Source organism: Vidua macroura, chromosome 5 (assembly GCF_024509145.1).
Source record: "Vidua macroura isolate BioBank_ID:100142 chromosome 5, ASM2450914v1, whole genome shotgun sequence".
Classification (NCBI taxonomy): Eukaryota; Metazoa; Chordata; class Aves; order Passeriformes; family Viduidae; genus Vidua; species Vidua macroura.
The window spans coordinates 16,124,142-16,147,644 of record NC_071575.1 but is presented as its reverse complement, the minus strand read 5'-3'; the positions used below and the strand labels follow the sequence as shown (position 1 = coordinate 16,147,644).

Genomic DNA, 23,503 nt, shown 5'->3' with positions numbered 1-23,503 from the left:
TAGTGCCACTCTCTAGTAGCTCCATCTCCATCTTGTGCCGGGGAGCCCAGAACTGAACAGAGCACTCTTGGTGTGGACCCACCAGTAGTGAACAGAAGGGGATCCACCTCCCTTGACCTGTTGTTAACACTCCTCCTTGGTGACAAAGAACTCTATCTTAATAGTAGCAGGTCCACCAAATAGGCATGCCACTAAGTGATCAATCCAAAGGAAATACAATGACACCAAGAGGATCATAGGCGTTTTTCAAGATTGCTGATGTCAAGCCTCTTTCAGTAATCAGAACTATAATTATCAGTGACTTTTCTGAGAACTTTTCTCATTCCCATAAATTTCTGAGCTGCACATTAATCTCTGTGTGTACCTCTGTGGTTGCACTGTTGTTGCAGAGTTATCCCATTTTGAAGTCAATTGCACTAACTGGAAGTATCCTGAAGATATTGTTTGAGTAAGGGATTCTGAAACCATCTCTAAGTAAATCTGAATATTTAGTCTTCTTGTTCCAAATAAACCTGGGAATGTTCAACTGGATTACTTCTGAAAATTGAAATATTAGATTTTTTTTGAGATACGTGTTTCGTATGTATATTCTCTTACTGACTTCCATCTCCTCTCTGTTATACTGTTGGTATAAGTGGTATGCAGGATGTAGATGTCATTGGGCATGCTCTACTTTTTACCTCCATGTACTATGCATTAGTAGGACATATGTACAGTTACACTGTGCTCACATCCTATCTCAGAATCTCTGATTATTTCTAAATATCCTGTCATTGCATTGCTGTAACTCTGATTCATTCTGACACAACTAATTAATAATGAATTACTTTTTTATTTCAGAATTGGGTTTTGTATGTGTGTATTTTTAAGATCTTTCTACTATAGTAAGTATGACTTGGATAAAGTATAGAAAAAACAAATTCAAGCAGTAAAACCTTTAACATTTGTCACAAATGAATTTCAAAATCTAATTTACTATCACAAAAAAAAAAAGAGGTAAGTCAGATACTCAGTGAGATCTAGTAGTGCTCTAGCTAATGATAATGCTATTGGATAGAAAGTTATTCTGTTCAGAATTTTCAGTAACAGCAGTATAAAATACTAAAAAAAGTAGCTTGTTAAGAGAGTGTGGTTTTCAGTATTACCAATTTTATTTGAGCAAAAGTCTGCTCACAAAGAATTTTGTGTCAAAAAAATCTGCAAAATCAAGTTCACAGACATCTTAGGTAGAATTTAAATGGCATGAGCATAGGCATCTAAAGCTGTTGGGGGTGCCTTAGGGTATCCAAGGCATCTGTATGGGGCAGATGTGAGGCAGATCACATGTGAACATCAACTGGACCAGCAGCTGGGTCACCAGGATATCCTCGGGCATGTCTCACCACATAACTGAATTGACCTTCTAGGGTGTGATCCAGTTTCACATTAAAACATCTAATTGTAAATGTCCACATGTAAACTGTCTGACTCTACTGAAAAGCTGTGTTCCACTGATGGTGTTGACTAGATTTTCACTGCCCGTAATAGGAATTTAGAAATTTTACACAAATGCAGGCTTATTAACAGGGAGCTGTATTCAATTCCTACTATATTTTCTTATATAGTTATTAATTTTACAGTAGAACTGACAGCATTTTTGGTTTTGTCTTGAATAATAAATGATCTTGTATTCTAGTATTTATTCTTGCCTATTCTGTCTTTTTTTATGTATAGGTAAAATAGAGCGGGAAAAAAATTATTTTCCAAGTGTATTCTTTACAGAAAGATTATTTGGTATTTTAAATGTCACAATATTTCTTTTCTAGACAGAAAAAGGGAGTGCCCTACATGAAGCAGCCCTATTTGGAAAGGTGGAGGTAGTACGCATTTTGCTTGAAACAGGTAAATCTGATTTACAGGAAACACTGAACAAATACCCTTAATTTTCCTAATTTTGTGTAAGCCTCTTTAAGTTTTGGTTATACAAATTACTTTTCTGTTTATCAGCCTTTGCAAATCTAATCACATGTACTTCTCATTAAAACAGTGTTCTTTTAGAATAAGAAATTGCTTTACACAGAGAACAAAGGTGATGTTCAGACTCAGAAATTCCATATATGACTCAGTGTATGCCACTGTATTCTGAGAATAAATGTATTATGAGAACAAAATGGCTACATAAAATTTTGTTATTCACTCTGAAAGGCAGCCAAGAATATTCTTTGATGTAGAGACCAGAAGATTCATGTTCACATTTATTTCCTTCAGTTAGCTATTCCTAGCATACATACCATTCTGCTTCTTCATTTCCCAGATAAACTGAGTGCCTGCAAAGAAAGGGGAAGGCACTGTGTCTCTGAGAATTGCATTTGTCCTGAAAGAAAAGAACAGGGATATAAAGTCCCAACAACCCATCTACTACAGAATAAGTTTCAGAATTGTTGTAGGTAAATTACTCATCTAGACAACTGTCTTCTCAGGTAAATGGTAAAACCAATGAGAATGAAAACACTTAGAAATAATTTCTTGCAGCTCTGTGAATTTCCATTACACTGAGGGATCTCATTGGTCTTTATTATCAGTTCTTGTGGTGTTACTTATATATTGCAAAAGAAGGTATATCCTAATCTCAACTAGTGTATCCCTGATCTCAGACCTGTTTTCAGAAAAAAAAAAGGTCCTTCCAAGTTGCTCCTCTGTTTGGATGAAAAAGGAGACTGAAAGGGATCTTCACCTGCCCTCAAAAGGCAGGGCTTTTTTATTTCCTAAAAAAGGAAGGACTGGAGAACATCACACAAATATAAAAAGCCCTTTAGACCATAGAAAAAGCCCACCTTTTTCAGATTAATACATGTTACAGCCTCTACCAGCTGACAATTGTCGAGACAGTGGAGTAGAATCTTCACTATGAACTCCTTCAACCCCAAATGCTCTGCAGTTCTGCAACTCCCCACCTTCTGCCTTTTGTACCTAACAACCCCCTCTTTTCTAGTTCCACTTCAAAAAGAGTCAGAAGATGTTATAAGTAGCTACTAAAAGGAAAGATGTGAATTGGTGTGTCTGGCCTCTGAAAGTCAACTGCCACTGCCCAGTAATATTTTGGGTTCGTTTTCAGTGAGAAAGTTTTGTGTTTCTCACAAAACAAATTAGGAAAATGTCCATTGTTTCCATGGAAACTCCTACAAGGCAAAGGTAGAGAGTCATGCAGTACCCTGTACAACAGGTTCTGATCCAGGGCAAGCTTCAAACTTAATTCACAGTTGAAGCTAAACTTTGTTAGCCGTATGGACGGTCTGTGAGGAAATCCTGTGGCTGTTCATAGTGCCTGTATACTACACATGGATATTTATGTCTATTCGTGGCATGAATTTTGAAAATGTTGCCATGAAGTACAACTTCATTAACATATAGGTAAAAACTTTTTCAGTCTTGCTCCTGAAACACATACTGGTACTATGGACTAGAAAGTTCCCAATGAATTAAAGCAGTTTGGAGAGAAACATAGGAAAAGCATTCAGAGAATTTCTTGGTTTTACAAAATATCCTTCTCAGGATGGCTGTTTAGGAACAATCTGTTAAAATAATCCCAAATTTGATTGCTTTATAACCCCATGATATACAGAAACATAAAAACCATCCATGTCAGCATATGAATTTTAGGCTACTCAAGCTTTAAACACAAATGTATCCTGTACTTCAGCTGTAATGCAGTTGTAAAACTACTTGATTCCAGTTTGTCAGATAATTCAGTCTGATATAACACATTTATAATCCGAAGAATTTATGGTTAAATATTCCACCACAGATCCATTTCTTTTTCAGGCATTGATACCAACATAAAGGACAGTTTGGGTAGAACAGTTTTGGATATACTTAAAGAGCATCCATCTCAGCAGTCTCTCCAAATTGCAGCTCTACTTCAAGGTAAGCCATATGCAATTACACATTTGTTAGAGACAATAGAGAAATATTATTGTATATAGTAATTTCTACTCTGTAAATGTTTCATTACACAAAGGAGCAGTCTTTTGATTTAAAAAGACTACTTGAACAACAACAAGTCTGAATTTCAGAGTAAACTATTTCTTTTTTGCGGACCACTGACATTAGCATGGTGTATCACATACAGTTTTTAACATTCTTCATCACAACATAACATATTGTAATATTTCAATAGCAGTTCCATTAATTGTAATGATAACCTACAATTGAAATACTTGATTTGTAGCAACTAAATGACTGAAAGATGATGACAATTTTTCAAACCATTTCATTATATTTTTCATTTTCCTTAAATTAAAAAAAATAATAAACCAGGCAATATCTCTTGTTATTATAGGAGAAATAATAAGTTTTCCACACATGCATTTGTTCTCATTCCCCATCTTACTTTCATGGTGTAAGGTTGATGGAAGTTCATTGTTTACTTCAATCATTTACCCTAGAAGATGACAGTAAAGTGCTGAAACGTGAACTACAACACAACTCAGTGCTAAATGTAATTTCTTCTCTTCTATGAAATTTGTTCCCTGCATTTTCAGACAGAGGAGGTCCCTGCAGGTATCAGTGCTGCATCTTCATCTGTATTGATTATTTCACCATTAAATAAGCCATTTTAATCAGTTCAGTGTTGGTTCTACACATGAACTAGCTCATGTTACAGGCTCCCTCATAACTGTAATTTATAAGAAGATTTCTTAGAAAAAAATTAGCTCATGTGGCCATACTGTGTCATTTCTTTTCTGAATAACTTCCAAACTAGTTGACCAGCTTCCATAAAGTTTTCCAGTAAGATGATGGACCGAAGATAAAAAGTTTCTATAAGTATAATGAAAATTTTGCAGGCTGTAGGAGAGGTATTCCTGTGAGGAGCAGATTCATGTTAGAGCTGAACCAGTTAACAGCTTGCCTTGAGATCCCCCTCTCTCCCTTCTTCCTATTTTCCTTTGCCTTTTCCCTCAATTCCCCCCTTCCTCCTCCCCTACTTCCACCTACACAATTCCCTGACATATTCTCCATTTACATGAGACTTCAAAGTGACTTGATTCAGTTCACGAACCAGTTGAATACAAAATATATATTTATTATATATATAAAATTAATGAAAAATAATATAAAAAATCTGTAACTATACTTTCTGTAGTTTTAATTAGCTGCCTCCTATGTGATTCAGGTCTCAGAGTTACCTCTGTCCCAGGTAACTGACAGTAATGTGCACTGAAAAGTGGGGAGGAAGAAATGTGTGGGGGTCATAGGACTTCCCCTGTCAGCAGAAGGGAGTTTCTAATTTGAGTCAGACTCAAACTTCAACCTTTAAGTCCTCACAGAACTGCAGCATGAACATATTACCATGTAGAGGAAAAGAGGATTAATGTCATACTGGAACTTCTTCAGTGGCAGGAAAAGGGTCAGTCAGAGCTCCCACTTTCTTACACATCCAAATCAATCATCCTTCAGGTATTAATCTAAGATTCATCATAAAATCCCATCACCAACTAAACTAATTTGAATTTTACTACCTCTTTATTGTTCCATTTTATCCTTATTGTGGTAACCTTGCAGTCTCAACCCCACCAATGAACAATTTTTTCAAGTACCCTTGCTCTATGAGTAATAATGCACCACACTCCCTCCTGTGGGTTTCTCATGTTGATGGATCAGTACCTGCCCTCATTCTTTACCACACACACACAGAAAAATAAATATATTAATTTCAATTCTTTTTGTTGCTTTGACATGCAGTCTTTTTCAGAAGTGTACCTTGAAGTATAAAAATGAGTGCTTAGTAGCTTCAGCTCTTATTAGTGTGATGAAACTGTCTTGTAATGAGCAGCTGTTTATTTTTGCTCTCTGCCTATAATCAGAAGCGATGTGCAAGAATGAAAAATGGTTACAAAGATACCATTCTGACTCTTAAGACAACACGAGGAGCTCCTTCAGAACTCACTTGGGGAACTTACATAGATTCTTTTTCATCAGCAAAATGTTCCCTGAACATTTATCCATAAAAGTTTGAGCTGAAGTTGAAAAAATCAGGAGTGTCAGGATTCAGTACTAGCACTACTGATGATGTAGTTGACCTACCCTCCTCTAAAAAGACAGCTGACTATACTCTTCACTAAAGTGTGGGTATTTATCCTATTGTAGCTGAAAAATCAGTGAAGCACTAGAATTTTTAGAATCCTGAATGTACTACAATTGAGTTTGACTTCAGTGCATAATGAATTCCATGCTAAGAAAGGGCAATTACTAAGAGCAATTTAGTGGCTTCCAAATACATTCCTGTTAAGGCTGCTGTCTTCAGATGGTGGTCTAGAGCAGCTTACATGGCTCTTTCATGTAGACTTATAGGAAATAGAAATTAAATTAATGATGTCAGACAATTACTGGCCAGATTTTTTAAGTTTCTTGCTAATTTTGTGCTTTATGCAGACATAGTGGCATAGATTTGTTCTTTCACCTTGTTGCCAGGATAGACTAAGATTTTATCACCAAGCATTCTCATTAATTTTTTCTGGCTCCCCCTTGCATTGTTCTGAGTGTCACTTTACAGTTTATAGTATTAACATAGCATAGTATTTGTCCCTGTCACAAAACATTAGCTTTCAAAATATAAAACAAAACCTGAAAGATGCATGTGAAAAGGCTGGCAGAAATGGGCAAGGAAATTATGTGACTGGTATTACTGGAGGGCCTGTTATGCAGAGGGATAACAGATTTGGAAGAAATGTTTAGAAAGAAAATGAGTTGGCTTTGAGGATATTTATAAGAAACTTCTTTGAAGGAGATAAAAGTAATTTCTGTGTTTAGAAGCAGTTAATGGAGGTAGTAACACTATATCCCATGAGCTGATAATAAACCCAATAGGGCTGGTAGCCTCCCAGAATCTAAGAATTGTGGATAGAAATTGTTCTTCTTATTTTAAAGAATATTTAGAAAACTAATTTTTACAGATTGCAGGTTTAAAGAAACAAGGCCTTTTGCCCATGAGGTTTTAGAAGTGATCCTAGCATTCTTGTGATCCTTATTTTACATCTTTTCTCACTATCCTGAGAAAAGAGCAACAGACGTTTCTGCAAAAGTTTGGTGGGTTTTTTTGTTTTGTTTTGTTTTGTTTTTTGTTTTGTTTTGTTTTGTTTTTGTTTTTTTTGTGTGTGTGTTTGCAAAGGCTGCCATCTTTTTTGAGATCTTGGCACATTATCTGATAGAAGGAAAATAAATCAAGAGATCATTTTAAATGGCAGCCTGAAAAAGGCGGAGTAAGCTATGCAACACCTAATTTTTTTTTTCTGCCTGTTAATTATAGTTGAAATTAATAGAAATGACAGTTTCGATTTTGCTTCTATGTTTTTTGTATATGTCACATAATTTTCTGTGTCTTCATCAGGTCTGAGTTGCATTGAACTCACTTAAAAATACTTATTAGGGTTTAGATTCTTAACATAGTAAGGAAGAAATAGCTGTATAAGTACTATGTACTGGAAGAGGAGAGAACCAGGATACTGTACCAAGCAAGGCTAGGCTACTGGATGTATTTCATGGGTGAAACAAGAGCACTCGGTGCTGAAGCAGTTAACAGTACTGGCACTTAGGGCTTTTATAATTAGGCATTGGAGATAAAAGGGATGTTGCCAAGGCTAGTAGGCCTAAAATTAAACCAAGCAGCTGTGTTTTAGTTTCAGCACATGTGAACGTGACGCAGGTGCGAGCTGTACTGTCTTTCAACTCTTTCTCCACAGCCCACTATGCTCTCTATTAGAATCTTGCTCTTTTACTAATTCTAGAAGCAGAGTTCTCATTATTATGAAACAAAGGAGATTGTAGATAAACAGATGAAAAATGGTATGAGCCCCAGTAAATGCTGCTGCATAGAAAGTATAGAGGGAGATACAGTGGAAAACTGTTTCCTCTCTTCTGCTGAAGCTGCTTAGGAACCTAACATTGTTTGTACCTGTTACCAAATTATTCATAAATGGAGAATACATAAGCAGCTGCAGAACCAGAACTCCTTTCTATTCCTCTCTGCTTAAATAGCTTTGGTGACATTAGCACTGGCTTGTTTTTTTTTTTTTTTATGTATTCTCTCTCTCTTTCTCTCCTGCTCTTTCTGTGGACAAGTAGATCTTCCATTCCCTTGAGTGCTGGAGGCCAGCCTCACTGGAAGAATGGAATAGGTTTTCAGTCAAGGATTTAATTATAGCTACATGGGATGAAAATAATTGAGATTTCAATTCCTCTTCATTGTTTTGGTTTTGTTTTTTATTTTTTGTTTTGATTTGTTTATGGGTTCATTTTGTTTTTCTGGGGACTTTTCAACTTCTTCTATAGGCTCTTGTGCAAAGGTTGTAGAGCATTGACTGCATTCATTAATTCATTTAACTACTGCTGTTGAAACTGAAAGTTTAGCTGCACCTTTACCTATCTCACAATCATAGGAGTACTTCAGTGCCTGTTTCTCTTATCTTCCCTGAACACATGCACAAAAACATTTATTGATTTCAGCTTTCTCTGGGATTCAGCTTAACTTGAATAATTTAGAAATTGTCCTCTGAAATTTAGGAGACTGAAGTGAACCAGCCTCCATCTCAGCTTGTCTGTCACCTTAGCACACCTGATAATGGTAGGTACCAGTCAGTTTCCTGCTACTGCAGCTGCTTTAAAGAGAGGAGGAATTAGGTCACAAAGCCTCAGGTGGGTTCCTTCCCATGGGGGCAAGTGAGCTGTTTTGGGAGGAGCTTTTTGAGAGCTTCCTGGCTGGGGTAGGGCTCAGTGGAGCTGCAGAATCCTCAGACAAGTTCTGTAAGAGTCTTAGGGAGGGCAGAGGTTTTTCTGAAGATTGCTGCCCTTCAGGAAGATGTGAAGGAGATGTAAGCACCCCTCTGCAGGGATATTGGCTATGGAGGGGACTGGCTTCTGTATAAATTTTATTTCTCTGATCTAGTTACTTGGAGAATGTTCTGCTTAAAAATGTGAGTGTTCATATTTATATTCTGAATAAATTTGGCCATTTTTGATTTTCTAAGAGTTTTAAAAAGCCTTTTGGTCTCCTTAGGGAAAAAATGTTCTGGAAAGAATTCTGTGTGAATCTACCGCATGGCATGGCTGAAGTAGGGTATAAAAACAAAAGAGAGGCGCTTATGCTTAATTTAAAGGAAAATAAGGGTTAAAATAAGTTGTTTGGGATCTTTATTTTCCATTAAAATAAAAAGTTTTCTGAGGTGAATATAACCATTACTCTAAAAGCTAAGGTTTGTAAACAAAGCAAAACTCTCAACCCTACCAACCTACCAACTCAGTGAGAAATTAGGATCTAAGAGGAGCTGAAGATAAAGCAAGTTGTGCTTTTTGACTCCTTGGAAGTTCAGGAGCAGATCTAGTTGAGCTGGGCCATGCTCTTTTTATGCTGGAGAGGCAGTTGTGTTTCTCTACTTGTATGTTTAGTCTTTCCCATCTCTTTGGTTTTGGCCTAACCGGTATTACAGAACTTAAGAAAGCTGGAGTTCCAACTGTTTGAACTTCCCAGAACTTGTTCCCTTCTTGAGTTATATTCCCCACCGTTCTTATTTCCACTGCTGTGAGACCACTTTTATGGTATTACTTTTTGTGTACAGAAGCCAATTTAGGTTGAGTGGGGCTTTGACAAATCTGGTAACCACAGAAAACAATCCTACTAAACAAAGTTTTTTGAACTCTTAGTATTAAGAGTTGCAGTAGTCCTCTCACTTTACACTGAGCTGTAAAGTTCATTCTGGGTAAGGTGAGGTAGTACTTACTTTTACAGAAGTAAAATAATCCATTGTCCCATTATGTGGTAGGAATGATGGGTTTTTCCTCTAAAGTTGTGTGAAACCACAGATGGGGACACTGTTCTGGTCATGAAGTGGTATAAGTCACTAAGCTTAGCTTTGTTCCGAATTCTCTTTTTGCTTTGAGGAAAATGATCCACCGTGACCACTTGAGCAGTCTCTCAAGCACTCAGCAGTGAGTAAGTTTGGGCAGAATTTGAAGATGAATTCCTAGCCAGCTGCAGGTGATTAGAATGCAGCTGCTGGTGAAAGCATCCGGTGCTTTTGTGTGGTTTTATTTTTGGCTCTTGATATAGATCACCTGTTCTGTGTCTCTTTCTCTGAAGTATTACAGGTATTACACTTACCTAGACTATAAGCCTCTTTGAACTGAGGCCCTGTCTTTATCTCGTATGTATCTGCTAGAATTTTCAATAGCATAGACCAAATAGGAGTAGTAGTCCCACAAAAGCCCAAAGTTTCACAGGTTGCGCCCTCACAACGTTGGCATGCTACCAGCCTGTTGTAAGCCTTTTGTACCATACCTTGCAAGAGCCAGCTGTAAAGGTTTTCTGGAAGGAACTCTTGTTTTTTGAAGTAAATATTTAAGACTTATGTTGAACTTGGGATTTCCTCTTCAGAACTAGCCTCCAGGAGGTAAGTGCGTTGGTCTGGAAGTGGGGGCTGACAAAGAACAAAAATAGAGAAGTATTTTAAAACCACAGTCTCGTATGATTATGTGACAACAAGGTTAGAGTTCTTCACAATATCTCCTTCATTTCCTCTGCTAATTATAGCTGTAATAATCTAATAATTGTAACATTTACCTAACAGAATTACATTTCCTTTTGGACAGTTGCATAATTACCAAGAAAACATTTTTCATACATGAATTTCTTTTTTCTTTTAGTTTTCCTTGGGTGTGGCTTGCTTTTTATCTTATCCACATCTTGCACATTAACTTGACAAATACTATCACTGACAGAGCTGGAAAACATTCCAGAGCATTTTGTCATGGTGTTAGTTTTCTCATGGACTCCTACAGTTCATCTTTGCTTTCAGACCCACACACACAAAATTTTCATATGATGAAATTTATGGCAGATTATGCCAGGGACCACTGCCAGTCATTAAACTTAATATATGGCATTATATTTTTAAAAAAAATACCCCAACAATCTGCAGAGCATTTTGAAACTGCATGCTGTTCTATGCCATTTCCAATTTCAGTTTCTCAGATGTCTATTTTATCACAGATTGTATTTGGGTTTTGGGATTTTTTATTTAATCATGAGTAACAGCAAGCTAAACAAGTGCATTGTAGACTGTAGAAATTAAGTCGGGGAGATTTCACTTCCCAGAAACTCCTTAGTCCTTCAGTGTGATATTGATGAAAGACGTTATTGTACTTTGTTGCTCTGTGTGTTGCAACATATGCTATTGTGGTTACTACTGGTATCACAGTTAAATTATTTAAACAATTTCATAAACTCAAGAAAATGCAGATGCAGAATAACTGCCCAAATTGAGAACCAGTTACTCTGCTGGAAAAACAAAAAAAACCTGCCACTGTGTCATAAATTAATTTCTTATTTATTAGTGCACTGCAATTCATTAACGTTTTGGTCTTCTGTTGGGGTAGCTTGTGTAGAAAAGCACATGGAAATAATGTAGATATTTATAAGAAAAGAACATTAATGAAATTGAAGTTTAGCATATTCATTATTTCATGTTTTTCTGTTTTTATAAACGTTGTGAATGTGGGGCAAGGGAAGTTTTAAGGAGAAAAAGCAAATTTCAGCACACTGCTTTTTAGACTGCTATTTTAAGCTAAATTTTAAGGATTGCTTTTTGATTTTCCTCATGTACTCTATCTGCGCTGCAAGCAGAGTGTTTGGCTTTCTAAACAATATCAATGTTTATATGTGTTGTGAACATCCTGAATAACTTGACAAAAAACTCTCCAAAAACTTAGAATAAAAGTCTCTTTTAACTGTAATAATGTAATAGAACAGTTATGTTAATATTTCAAGGAGACAAGAAAAACACAGGAATAGTCTCAACTGATTACCCTTACAATTAGATTTCTGTAGCTGTTTCCACAAATTGGAGGACTGGCCATTTTAGTGTTTTACAGTACTTTCAACAAATGACTGCCTTGCAGCAGTGTTTATGAATAATTATTATTACAAGGTTGTAATAGTAATGTTTGCCAATGACAATATTGATATTCATAATAATGTTATTGTTATTATTATTATTATTAATAATTATTACAGGGTTGTAATATGAAAATTTGAAAAGTCTTTAATGAAAAACGAAGTAGCAAATGTATTTTAGATTGAAATAATCCCCCTTCATTCCGAATTTTAAGTGTATTTGTATCTTTAACTTGCAGAATATATGGAAACAGGAAATGCAAGTATTTCAGAGGAATGCCCACTGGAATGTGCAGAACATCAGTCTTGCGTTTTGTCCCCAGAAGTTCCTCCGTCTCCAAAGGCTAAAAGTAAATACATGTACTCTGTGAATGCAAAAGCTGTACTGAATTTCTCTTTAATATTAATATTCATACAAACTTATAAAGTGGAAAAAAAATCAAGAAAGTTATTGATATCAAGTATGGGGTTTTTTTTCCTACCATGAATCACCAATGACTGCATACACTGTAATCCATCTCATATAGAAAAGCAAGGAAATGTGTTCTCAGAAGGGACAAATCACTAATGGTTTACAATGTACTGCATTGTTGGTCTTAAATATTTTTAGTTTATCTGACCTTATCCATTGCATAATCAAGTAAAACAAAAATACTAAATATGTTGAAATACTCTGCAGGTATTGTTTACATTTGGGTTAAAAATGGAATTTACTTCATTTTCCCCAATGAGCTCATCTACCAATTGTTTCACATTTGGAAGCCTCTTTCAAAGGTCACAAATGTACTGCTCTTCCATTTGTCTTTTAACACAGCTTTCATACACTGTAGCAGTCACTTGTGTGCACGTGCTTTCATTTTATGTTCTGATTCACCATTTCAACACCACAACCACTAAAACAGGGCATTTCCTGAGTGTGGTGTCTTTCATGAAAGTCATCCTCCTGTAGAACCAAACCTGTCTTCTGCCTTCAGTAATCATCCAGAGTGAAAGTAATGGACTGCCGGCAAATAACTGAGCCTGTCCTTGGTTTTGTTGTTGTGAGTTTTGCTTAGTAGTGATTTTTTTGTGTTTGTTGGGGTTTTTTGTTGGGTTTTTTTAATCTTTTTTTAACATGTTCTTTTTTTCTTTAACATGTTCACTAGTAGAGTTTTTATTCATAAGAGAATGAAGCTTCCTGATGCATGTCAGGTTACGATCTTCATGGTAATAGTGAACAAATGCTGTAGTTCCGACAATATTTCCCATTGGGGTACTTAACACATATGTGGTGTGTGAAGATAAATAGTTCCTTTGAGATTAGCAGGATTGTGAAGCCAGCTGTGCAATAGAAATGTCTGTCCTGAAATTAAGTAACAAATATTTTTAAAATATGTTTTACTTTTTAACAATAAGGTCATGATCTCACATTCCTTATTTCCTCTTACAAGGTACAAATAATGTAAAACATGCTAGCTGGCTTCTGCTTGTCTATTGTGTAATCTGATACTAAAGGAGAAATATTGTACTTGATCGTGCTTCCCATCCATCTGTCTGCCATTCACTGACAAGCTAATTTCAGATAATTTAAACCAACTTTGGAAGAGGGAAGCAGTATCAATTACCTTTCTTTCAGGAAAATAGGGAGCTGGATAGATGTGAAAGACCCTTATTAGTACCTGCCCTGAAATAAATAGGCAAAATCTGTCTTTTATGTATTCTGGCTGCAATCAGCCAGTCAACTAGCACACTCTCACCCAGGTCAGTCCAGTTTTGTCACACAGAACTCATTCTTGCCCAGTAAGAAATACTGCAGGCCATATGTGGGAGAATGTGGGACTGGGGATATGAACATGGTTCTGTAGGAAGCAGTAGTTCTGGTTCTTTATAGCACACTGTATAATGATTTTAGAATAGTTTTTAATATTTAGGTATTTTACTTCCAATTTTTAGTTATAATATGAATCTGGAATAATTTCAGTTTTCTAATTAAAAAGCAGAATATAAATAAACCTGATTATAATTTTGCTTAATTTACAAGTTTTCATGCAAAGCTACCATTGACTAAGAGTTCGGAATGCAAACTTTGTTAGATTTTAAAAAGCAATTAAATGCTTTTAATTATCAACTTCTTGTCTCTGAAAATTTTGGTAATAACTGGCCATGGTTATACTTTAAATATTGAGTACTTGTATTTACTTAGCATAGCAAACAGTAACTATGAAAAAAAAAATGAAACAAACAGAGCTCTAGACCAAGCAGATACAATTTTATCAGTGGATTCAGTAGTTATGTGAGTGTACTTAAGTGTGTTTTATGTATGCTGAGCTTAATATGCTCACTCTGATTTTCCTTTTCAGCATTTTATTTCCAAAGATGGAGTAACATGGAAGCATCTGTATTTTATCAAGTCTAAGCACTGCAGTTTCCACCAATATGACTGTTGTAAACCTAGTTAAAAAAAGGGGTTTCTTACTTGCTCTTGGAAACTCTTGGCCTTCTTCATTTTTCATTGCTATTACTAAAGGTAGCTGTGTAACACACACAGAGTACATAATCAGAACCCAATGTGGTTGATCATAATGAGTAGCTTTTCAGTCTGTGGAGGCCTTGCTGCTGCCAGTGGATTATTTGCAGAATGGTTAGCAATGAATGTGATTCTAGTACTTATTACTACCACTATTTCCAATAGTGGTCTTCAGTATAGACCTAGAAAGCCTATTGTCTTACTGTTCTCGTAGATTTCTTAACTAAAGAAATCTGATAAATTAAGGAGAAAACATGAAACGGTGCAGAAAGCACTGAATGTGAGTTTCTGATAGACTGCTCTAGGAAGGCATGTTTTAACCCATGTGTAGGATTTGCCCAGTATATTCTTCCACTATTCCATTTAATCCTGGGAGAGTGAGAAAGAATTATTCATAAAGCATAGCTGCTTTGATGGGGGAGATATGCATTCTTAGTCACTCACAGTTTACAGATCTTATGTAGTGTATTAATTAATTACAGCAGCAAACATTAACCCGATGCAGAGTATGGGATATTGGTTTTGTATGTTTGTAGAAACTTTCCTTTCCTGGATTAATTTAACATTCTTGAGTAGTTGCTATTTCTGTAAATTTTCAGGATTAGAAAACATAGAAAGGGTAAGTATGTATTCATCCTAATTAAATGCAAGGTATAGGGCAATGCAGAAGTATGTAGATTGCCTCAAGCAAATTCCTAGCCTGGAACAAGATGCCATTATTTTTGAGCAGAGAATAGTGCATGAAGATCATTGTTTAGAAGATAAGGTATGGAAAATAACAGATAATAAAGTTTAAAGAATGTGCATTTCCTTTTTAGGCATAAATTACCCCGGTATTCTAATTACTGACTAATGGTGTGTCTGTTTTTAAAGGTGAAGCTGTGACTGGAGAATTATCAAAGCTCTTAGATGAAATCAAATTGTGCCAAGAAAAGGAATACTCTTTTGAAGATCTGTCTCATACACTGTCAGACCATTATCTGGAAAATTTTAGTAAAGTATCAGAGGAAGATCTTATGACCAGTGGAAGCCAAACCAAGCTTAATGTAGTAAGTAAGATGGGATACAAGGACAATGTATTCAGTTACATCTGATTTATTTATAGCACATCCAAGAAAGAAATAATAAAAGAGTGAGAATAGTACAAGGTTAACATTATAATAAAACAAATATAACATGTGCTTCTTAGAGATTTAGAATGTAATGTTCACTTCATTTCTCAAAGGTATTGCTTACCACACCTCAGAATGGCTTTTATGTCACCACCAATACATTCAGATTACTTATTTTGAGCATGACGAAGGCAAGAAAGGGTTTTTTTTTGTGGAATCAGTGGAGATCAGTACATTCAGTACTCTACTGAATACTAAATGTTAACAGAATCTGATCAGGTATGCCCCCAAAAGAACCAGCTAAACACCCTCAGTTATTTTTCGTCTACATTTTATTACTATATAGCTTTCTTAGTAGCCTAATGGTATTGAAGACTGAATCTCTAATACAGAAAATTGTGGTTGTGATACTTCAGTGATTTTCAACTACAGTTGAAGATAACTTCATTGTTACTAATATTATTAATAAAGTACTCTAGGATTCTTTTTTTCTTTACTGTAACAAGGCTGCTTTTTTTCTTTTTTTTTAAATTAAATTCTCTTCCTGGTTTCAGCTGGTTTAGGCTTAAGCTTAAACCATGGCACTAAATAAATGTGATTGCCCAGGGAATAAAGCAGAGAACAAAGGAAAACTGCTAAGTTCTAAATTTCAGTTAATGTTTTTCATAAGTTAAGAAAAATTATGCTCATTTATGCGAGGAAAACCATAGCAAGTTAAAGACTTTCATGTTTTGGAGGATTTATTACAACTTATAGAGACAAAATGAGATTTTAAAAGATGCGTAGCTACCCTGAAATGCCGTAGATACTTTTGTAAAGCCCTTCTAGATGTTTGAATGTTAGATACATAACTCATATTGAACTCAATTTGAACAAGATACTAATCCCATTTAATCATTTTTAGACATTTGTCTAGTGTCTCTCTGAATTTAGGTGCTAACTGCTATTTAAATCTTCTCAGCTGCTGTTTTGCAGAAAATGTATTCCATATAAATCCATCTGCTCAGGCCTAAATGAAGTACAATGTGAATAGAAAATATTCAGACACTAAATCTGTAATTTCTGTGACAAGGAAATATAAAGGTAAATTCGGCAATATATTTTTTAGATATTTCATATTGAACTAGATGTGGAAACAAATCTTCAAAACTGGGGACTGTTTGAAGCATTTTATGGTGCTTTCCTGCTGGGGCATCCAGCTTTTCTTTTAGAGAAAACTGTAGTCAGGATGATGGGTGTGCACTCCCAACATAAAGTTAGGATGGAGGGCAGAATATGTTTTCCCCTGCAGTAAACCCCGCTATACAGATCTGTATGGAGAGGACTCTGTTGTGATGTGAGATTTTCCTGTTTGTTCTAAAGCATCCATTTAATTTTTAATGTATGTTAGGGTTATTCAGTCCATTCAGTTGTTACCTAGCAGCCTTGCATAAAAAAATGAAAGTTGCTTCCATTTTGACACATCTTTTAACTTTGGGCACGTGTTGCCTTCCCTTTGTGTTTAGGTTCACTGTGTAGTACATGGGTGATATGAAAATCCACATGCTCTGTAAGGGGCCATGAAAGAGTAATTGGGAAGAAGCACTAAAGTGAAGAGATATGTTTAGCTCAGAAAATGATTGCAAAGGTGAATGCTGCCAAACCGCTCTGGGGGCAGGACCAGCAAGTATAGTCAAGGAAGATGTGTGACAGTACAGTGATGATTGAAGAAACTTAAATGAATGTTTATGTATAAGAATGTGAAGATATAGAGAGAAAGAAGTGAAGATGTATATATGTGGAGAATCAGAAATAGATTCCTTGGATATGTATTAAAGAAGAGAAGTTCTTGCAGCTTTTTCTTACTTTACTCCTCCATGGGAAGCTTCTGTAAGAATCTCAGTAGGTTAAGTGGGTTCTTATCTGTTGTCTGCATTTATTCACCTCACATTTGCTTCTACTGCACATGCCAAGACCCTTTGAAAGTGCAGGACATCCTGTGGAGTCTGTCTGGAGCACAGACTCTTTCTGCTGGACTGAGTGTTGACTTTCTCGGTTATCAGCTCCAACAGAGGGCTGGAACCACACCTGGTGTGCTTCCACAAAGGAGCAGTTACTTCAGGTTCATATCAGCAGATTTTTCCTAACTTTCATTGCTGACTGTGCTGACATCAGCTTTGAAGAGGTGTAGAAGTTAGCTCCCTGTTGATAATGTGTTAGGTGGTGCCATTTCCTGAATTAATGTCAATTCCAGAGATGATGAATGTTGAAGGCTTTTCAATTTCATGTAGTTCAGCAATCTGAAAAGTTTCCAAATCCCAAATCATGCCACTTTGTGACCCTTAGGGAGATTCTGCAAAGGCACTGGCTGTGTGGAGACATCTGAATTTTTTGCATCATGCTATTGTTCAGAGAAATAGGGGGCCAAGACTGGGGAATTTCTGATTTGAATAGTAACTTGTGGATCATAAACTTAGGAAGCTGGAGCAAGGAGCATCAGGAGCCACCTCCTGAGGATAGCATAGGCTTGGGAAAGAGAAGGCATCAGGAAGCAGAGTGTATTTAAAAGCATTTTTTTTAACAATTGGCTCTTTTCAGGAGGGCCAAAACTGCTGTGGCTAAATGAGGTTATGGTTGATTTGGGACTGCAGAAAGGAGTGTCTGTCTATGCAGAATGCACAGCCTGGAATTCTGTCCTGAATTTTAACTGCCAACCTCTATTGTTTGAAACAGTGGGGCTCACAGTTTTTGTTTAGTGTAAGGGTAGTGTGAATGCCTGCTTTTTAATACAATAACTTGCCAGTAAAGGCTTCATCTGGAAAAGTAGTGTTTAATTCTATCCATGGCATAGGAGTGAATTTCAACATTGGTTTTATAGTCTCCCTGATAAAATGTGGCTCATCAAGCTGTGATCCCTTCTAGTATTGTTTCTGCATTGTACAGCCACTGGAAAAATACCAGTGCAATCTGGAAAGAAGGACTTTGGGTGCCTTGTTCACAGGCACATTCTCTTCCTTTTCTGGTCTTAGGCATCTTGCATGGTTTGTTGCTCAGTGATACTGCATTTGTAGAATTCTATGCTTTCTTTGAAAGAAGTGGGTTGGAAGCCTTTTAGGTCCAGGACAGAATTCATTCCTCCATTTGCTGTGTTATTAGACAGATAGTCATCCAACAACCTAAAAAGTTGTTCTGGAATGTTTGTAATAAGAAGCTACTTCTTTTCATCAAATTTTGCATTGAAAACAACACATGTTTTTATTACTTTATATGTTTCTATTGGCCAGGTGTGTGATTTCTGACAAGGCATTAAAACCCCAGAGATTTATGTGCTTACAGTATTTTGAAGTCAAATAGGAAGCAGAGTTTGCACAGCTCTGAGATGAGGTAAAAAAAAAAAAAAAAAAAAGAAGAAGCTGTTTGGTTTAGTCTTCCGAGTTCCAAATTACTAATCAGCTTTGACTCTTAAATTTCCTTGGGACATGGAGGAGATGACTAGGAAAATTGATGATGAAGATCTTGGGGACTAGAGGGCATGACATTTGGGAGAGGGAGAGTACAATGGAGCAGTAAGTACAAGTAAGGACAGTAACAGTAGACCCATAATGTAGGCATAAATAGGAACAGATCTAGAGATGAGTGAAAATGTCCCCACAGGATGCTTCCCTTCCAGAAGTTGAAAGGGGAACTGTGACAGAAGAGCAGACTGTCTTAGCTTCCTGAATGGGAGGGAACAATTAATGAAGAGGGAGGAAAAGACTGAATGCTGAACAGCAGTTAGTCAGATGAGAGTAAGTTAATGTTATCTTTCAATTTGAAGAGTACATTATAAATGATAAACTAAAGGAAGTCAAAGCTGCACTGGAAATACCATAATTCAAAGGTTTTCTTCTGCCACTCTGGCTGTGTTTGGTGTGCTGTCATGCAAAATATGAATGCCATATTTCCTAGTCTGTCTTTACCAGTCATTAGAACATGTACATTACAACATAGCATGCAACAAGCCCCTGTTCATTGTCTCCACAAAATTAAAGGCCAGATTGAATACAGTTTTGCAAATCTACTTGAGGGAGAGCTCCAAAAGGCATTAATATAACTATGCTTCCTTTTAGTTGTAATTCCTAGTATTTCTTAATGACTTGTATTCTGGGTGGGGTTGATGATCAATTCATAGATTTGTGTCTCCAGTTCCTGTCTTTGTTTTTTCCATTTTGGTCATTGTGACTCAAATGTACTTTTTAGTTGACCTATGTATGCAAAGGCATGGAAAGCCCTGACTGGTGCTGCATAGGCAAGACTGGGAAGCTTTATACTTGTATATTGCTCAGTGCCAACATATTACAGTTTTTTTTTATGTTCCCTAGATAAAAATCTTCCAAAAAACTAGAATTTGATTGTTCAGTGAAGCAGAAAAAAACTGTGCTTCAAAACATATTTCAGAAAACATGAGGTGGAAAAAAATATAGGAAATGTCTTGATTTTATCACAGTTCGGTTAACTAAGATGTTTCCTTTTCAAACTGAATTAAGTGTGATTGCAGTTTCAGGTTTGTTTTTTTTTTTTTTTTTAAGTATAATTTAAAAAAATATTTATTTTCCAATAGATGGCAGTCTGGTTCAGTAACTTCAAGAACAAAAGCAACCATCTTATATAAGAATTTTCCAACTTTTTTCATTGCTGTGTTAAAATTGTGCATTTTAACAGAGTTGATAGTCCAAACTGCTTCCAAATGAACACCTTACATTCCTCTAGGAGAAAAATTTATGGAACATCATAACATACATTTAAACTACAAACTAAAACATCAGGACTAAATTTAGACAGACTAAATTTAGTATATCATGACAAAGAGGTTACACACCAAGTGTGCAGTCAAAGAATCTGTGTGAATTGAACAGCAAGCAAGAAAATTTAAATAGGTATAGTGTAGAAAGCAGGCATCCAGAAAAATTGTGTGTCAGGAAAATGAACAGAAGACTGTCAAAATGTATATTGTGAGAATCCTGAGCTCCAGCAAGAAAATTGCTTTAGATTCCTCAGTCCGTGGCATTCTAAGATCATTACCAGTTTTCCTGTCAGGTGTGAGATTCCTGTGTATGTATTCATGTCAGGACAAATAATTCTAATTGTATTATTAAATCCAGAAATGCACCATCTGTATTGCAATGTATTTGCACATTGTGTTCTTTAAAAATAATATCAGAGAATAAAAATATGGGCTTTTTGTACATGTAAGAAATTCCTATGGATATCAAAGAATATTTTGCTTTTTACTTGCTTTGGATAACCTGTGACTGCAAAACAAAAAGTAGGGATTAAGAACTTCTCCACTTGCGTGTGTGTATATATACATTTGCTAGGCGTACACGTTGGATACAATAAATCTCAGACTTTTTCTTTCATAAACTTGATGTTTTATTTGAAAAATGTTTTCCTCAAATTGTCTCTTAAAAAGGCTTCATGTTACTCTGTATTCAAAAGTTTATTTCTGTCCATATTTTGAAAAGTGTGGTTTTCTTTTCATGTAGAAACCATAACTATTCCGTATTTTTTTGAGAACTCCTGAGATTTTTTGAACTAAAACTAATTTTAAAATGTGCCACTTGAATAGAACTGAGGCTGTAGATTGAAGTATATTCTTCAGAACAGTCTCTTTAATCTTGTGTAGTAGGTGGTTGCTTGCAATGTTTGCTTTTAAATTTATACTGCTGTGTTCAGAAGCATAATAAAAAAATAGCATTATTGATTTTCAAGTGCAAATGGAATATCTTACTGTCTTTGGATTTGTGACACAAGTTTAGATTAAAGAAACAGTTCTTGAGAATTTTCTGTGTTCTTAAAAGCAGAGTATATGTTAAAGGATTTTGCTTAATTACATGGCATAAATACTGAGAAACTTAAGATGCCCCCAATTTATTTTTTTTTTTAACTGAAGATAGGAAAACCATGTAGTAACTGCACTACACAGGGATTTCACAGAAGTGGCAGCAGCATGTCTTTTTAAATTTAATATGGTTATATAATAGATAATAAAGGCTGGCAGCAGTAATTTAAATTGAAACACGAGGAAAGGTTCTGTATAGTCTCAGGGAAAAGATTTGGATTTCATCACAGGCATATAAATGTCAGTTTCTGCTTAATTCTGTCATCCAGAATGGGAAGTTGATACTTGTGCATGTTGAGAGAGTGGAAAAAATATATGTAAAAATATAATAACATTTCTGAAAACAGTGATGGTACATATTCAGAGATACAGTTTTTACTCTTATGTCAAAATATCAAGAAGATGAGACTATATAACAGCAATAAAACTATAATTGTGTCTGGTTTATATCTAAGGAGAGATTCAAAAACATAGGATTATGTGGTTTTGAAAGAAGTTAACTAAGAGAATATATGAGGGTGGGTAAAATTTATGCATGCTTTTTCAGAAGTCAATTATTCTAATTAATTTTTTTCACTAAGGAAAAGAACAATTATTTTTTTAAAAAAAGCACACAATTGTAAAAAAATTATTTTACCAAGTAATAATTGCTAGAACTTGCTGAAGAATATTGAAGTAACATTTATTTAGTAGCACTATTCAAGAATATTGTTTTGGTTTTCACTTTTAATGTGACATTTAAATAAATAATGGCTGGATTGAAATGTAATAGCTAAGAGTGGCCAAACATGCTGGAGTAAAATAATTGCTGTCTTGAGCATTTAAAAACACCACACGCTTGCATGCATGCATTATTGAGAGAGGGATACAAAATTTCACAGAAAAATGATGATGAGCAAGCCAGAAGTATGTACAATGGCTTACTAATGAGGATACAGTAAAAACACCTTCCAAAATATTTTGGTTTCTTATTCATTAGGGAATAAGTAAGATAATCAGGCCTGATTTTATGGGTCTTCAAGGACAGAAGCAGATGAATTTTAAATTATTTAATATAAAGACATTGGGTGAATTTGATAATAAAGCTTCAATGCATTTTGCAGGTATTTATGATGTATTAAGAAAGGAAGAGAAGTGTATTAAGAGACAGTGTTTGGAAGATTGTTGCTTTACTGAATTCCTTTATTATGGTAGTACTAGATTATTTAAGTATTGCCAAATTCTGATGTTGCAAGAATTTTGCATTAAGTTGCTCTTTCACCCAGTTCAGTTATGAATCCTATTTTGCAAGCATATACTGACTCTTATTTCTATGGGAAATAAAAGCATGAGGGCCATCTGTCCCAGGATATGTAAACATAACTTTTTGAGGTTCCCTTGTTGAAAAGGTTTACCCACACTCTGAAGATAAGATTATATAACTTTCAAAATTTATTTTTAAAGCTACCACCCAACTAAAAACCATCTTCTACTCCCGATTTCTAGTGCACACTGTAGTATTTCCCACTGAGAACTGTTGCTGCTGCTAATTTTTTTCATTAGATATTTATAATGGGACATCCAATACCAAACATCCACTTGGTCAACATGAAATTACATGCTTTCCATAAACTGCTTTACAAAATGATTTCTAAATTCTGTTTAAACATGAGCTGGTGATTACAGAGAAGCACAGGGAAACCAGCTGGATAGAAATTTTTGCCCTCTCCCTTAAGGCTACCTAGTGAAGGGGAGTTCAGACGTTCAAAATGTATCCTTTCCTAACCTGTGTTCTGTAGCTATTAAAAAAGATTCTATTCTGTATCTGTAGGTTAGGCTATGCTTCAGCACAGTGCTGTGAAAATTTATGTTAGAGGGGTCCTAATAGCTGCTATGTGGAACTCTGTGCAGAATAATTTGCCTGGTATCATGCTTCACAGCCGACTGAATTAGCCTGCAGCTCCCTGCTGCTGTGATTTTGGGTAGAAGGATTGCTAGCCAATCCTCCAGTGAGCTGCACAGACCTACCCTGTGAGAAAGCTAGTGCTTGTTTAAGAATATAAAATCTCGAAACATGACAACGTTTAGTGTGATTTAAACTACATGGAGTTAAGTATAACTAG

General features: G+C 35.7%; 1 protein-coding gene across 2 annotated transcripts in view; it reads left to right on the top strand.

The window, feature by feature from the left end:
- The window catches only part of ANKS1B (ankyrin repeat and sterile alpha motif domain containing 1B), a 396,726-nt gene that overhangs the window by 56,026 nt on the left and 317,197 nt on the right, over positions 1-23,503 (top strand). For both annotated transcript variants that reach the window (XM_053977912.1, XM_053977910.1), the window contains exons 5-8: positions 1,806-1,881; positions 3,802-3,903; positions 12,163-12,273; positions 15,303-15,478. In XM_053977912.1, coding sequence (XP_053833887.1) covers positions 1,806-1,881; positions 3,802-3,903; positions 12,163-12,273; positions 15,303-15,478 — 465 coding nt within the window. The remainder of the gene's footprint in view (positions 1-1,805; positions 1,882-3,801; positions 3,904-12,162; positions 12,274-15,302; positions 15,479-23,503) is intronic.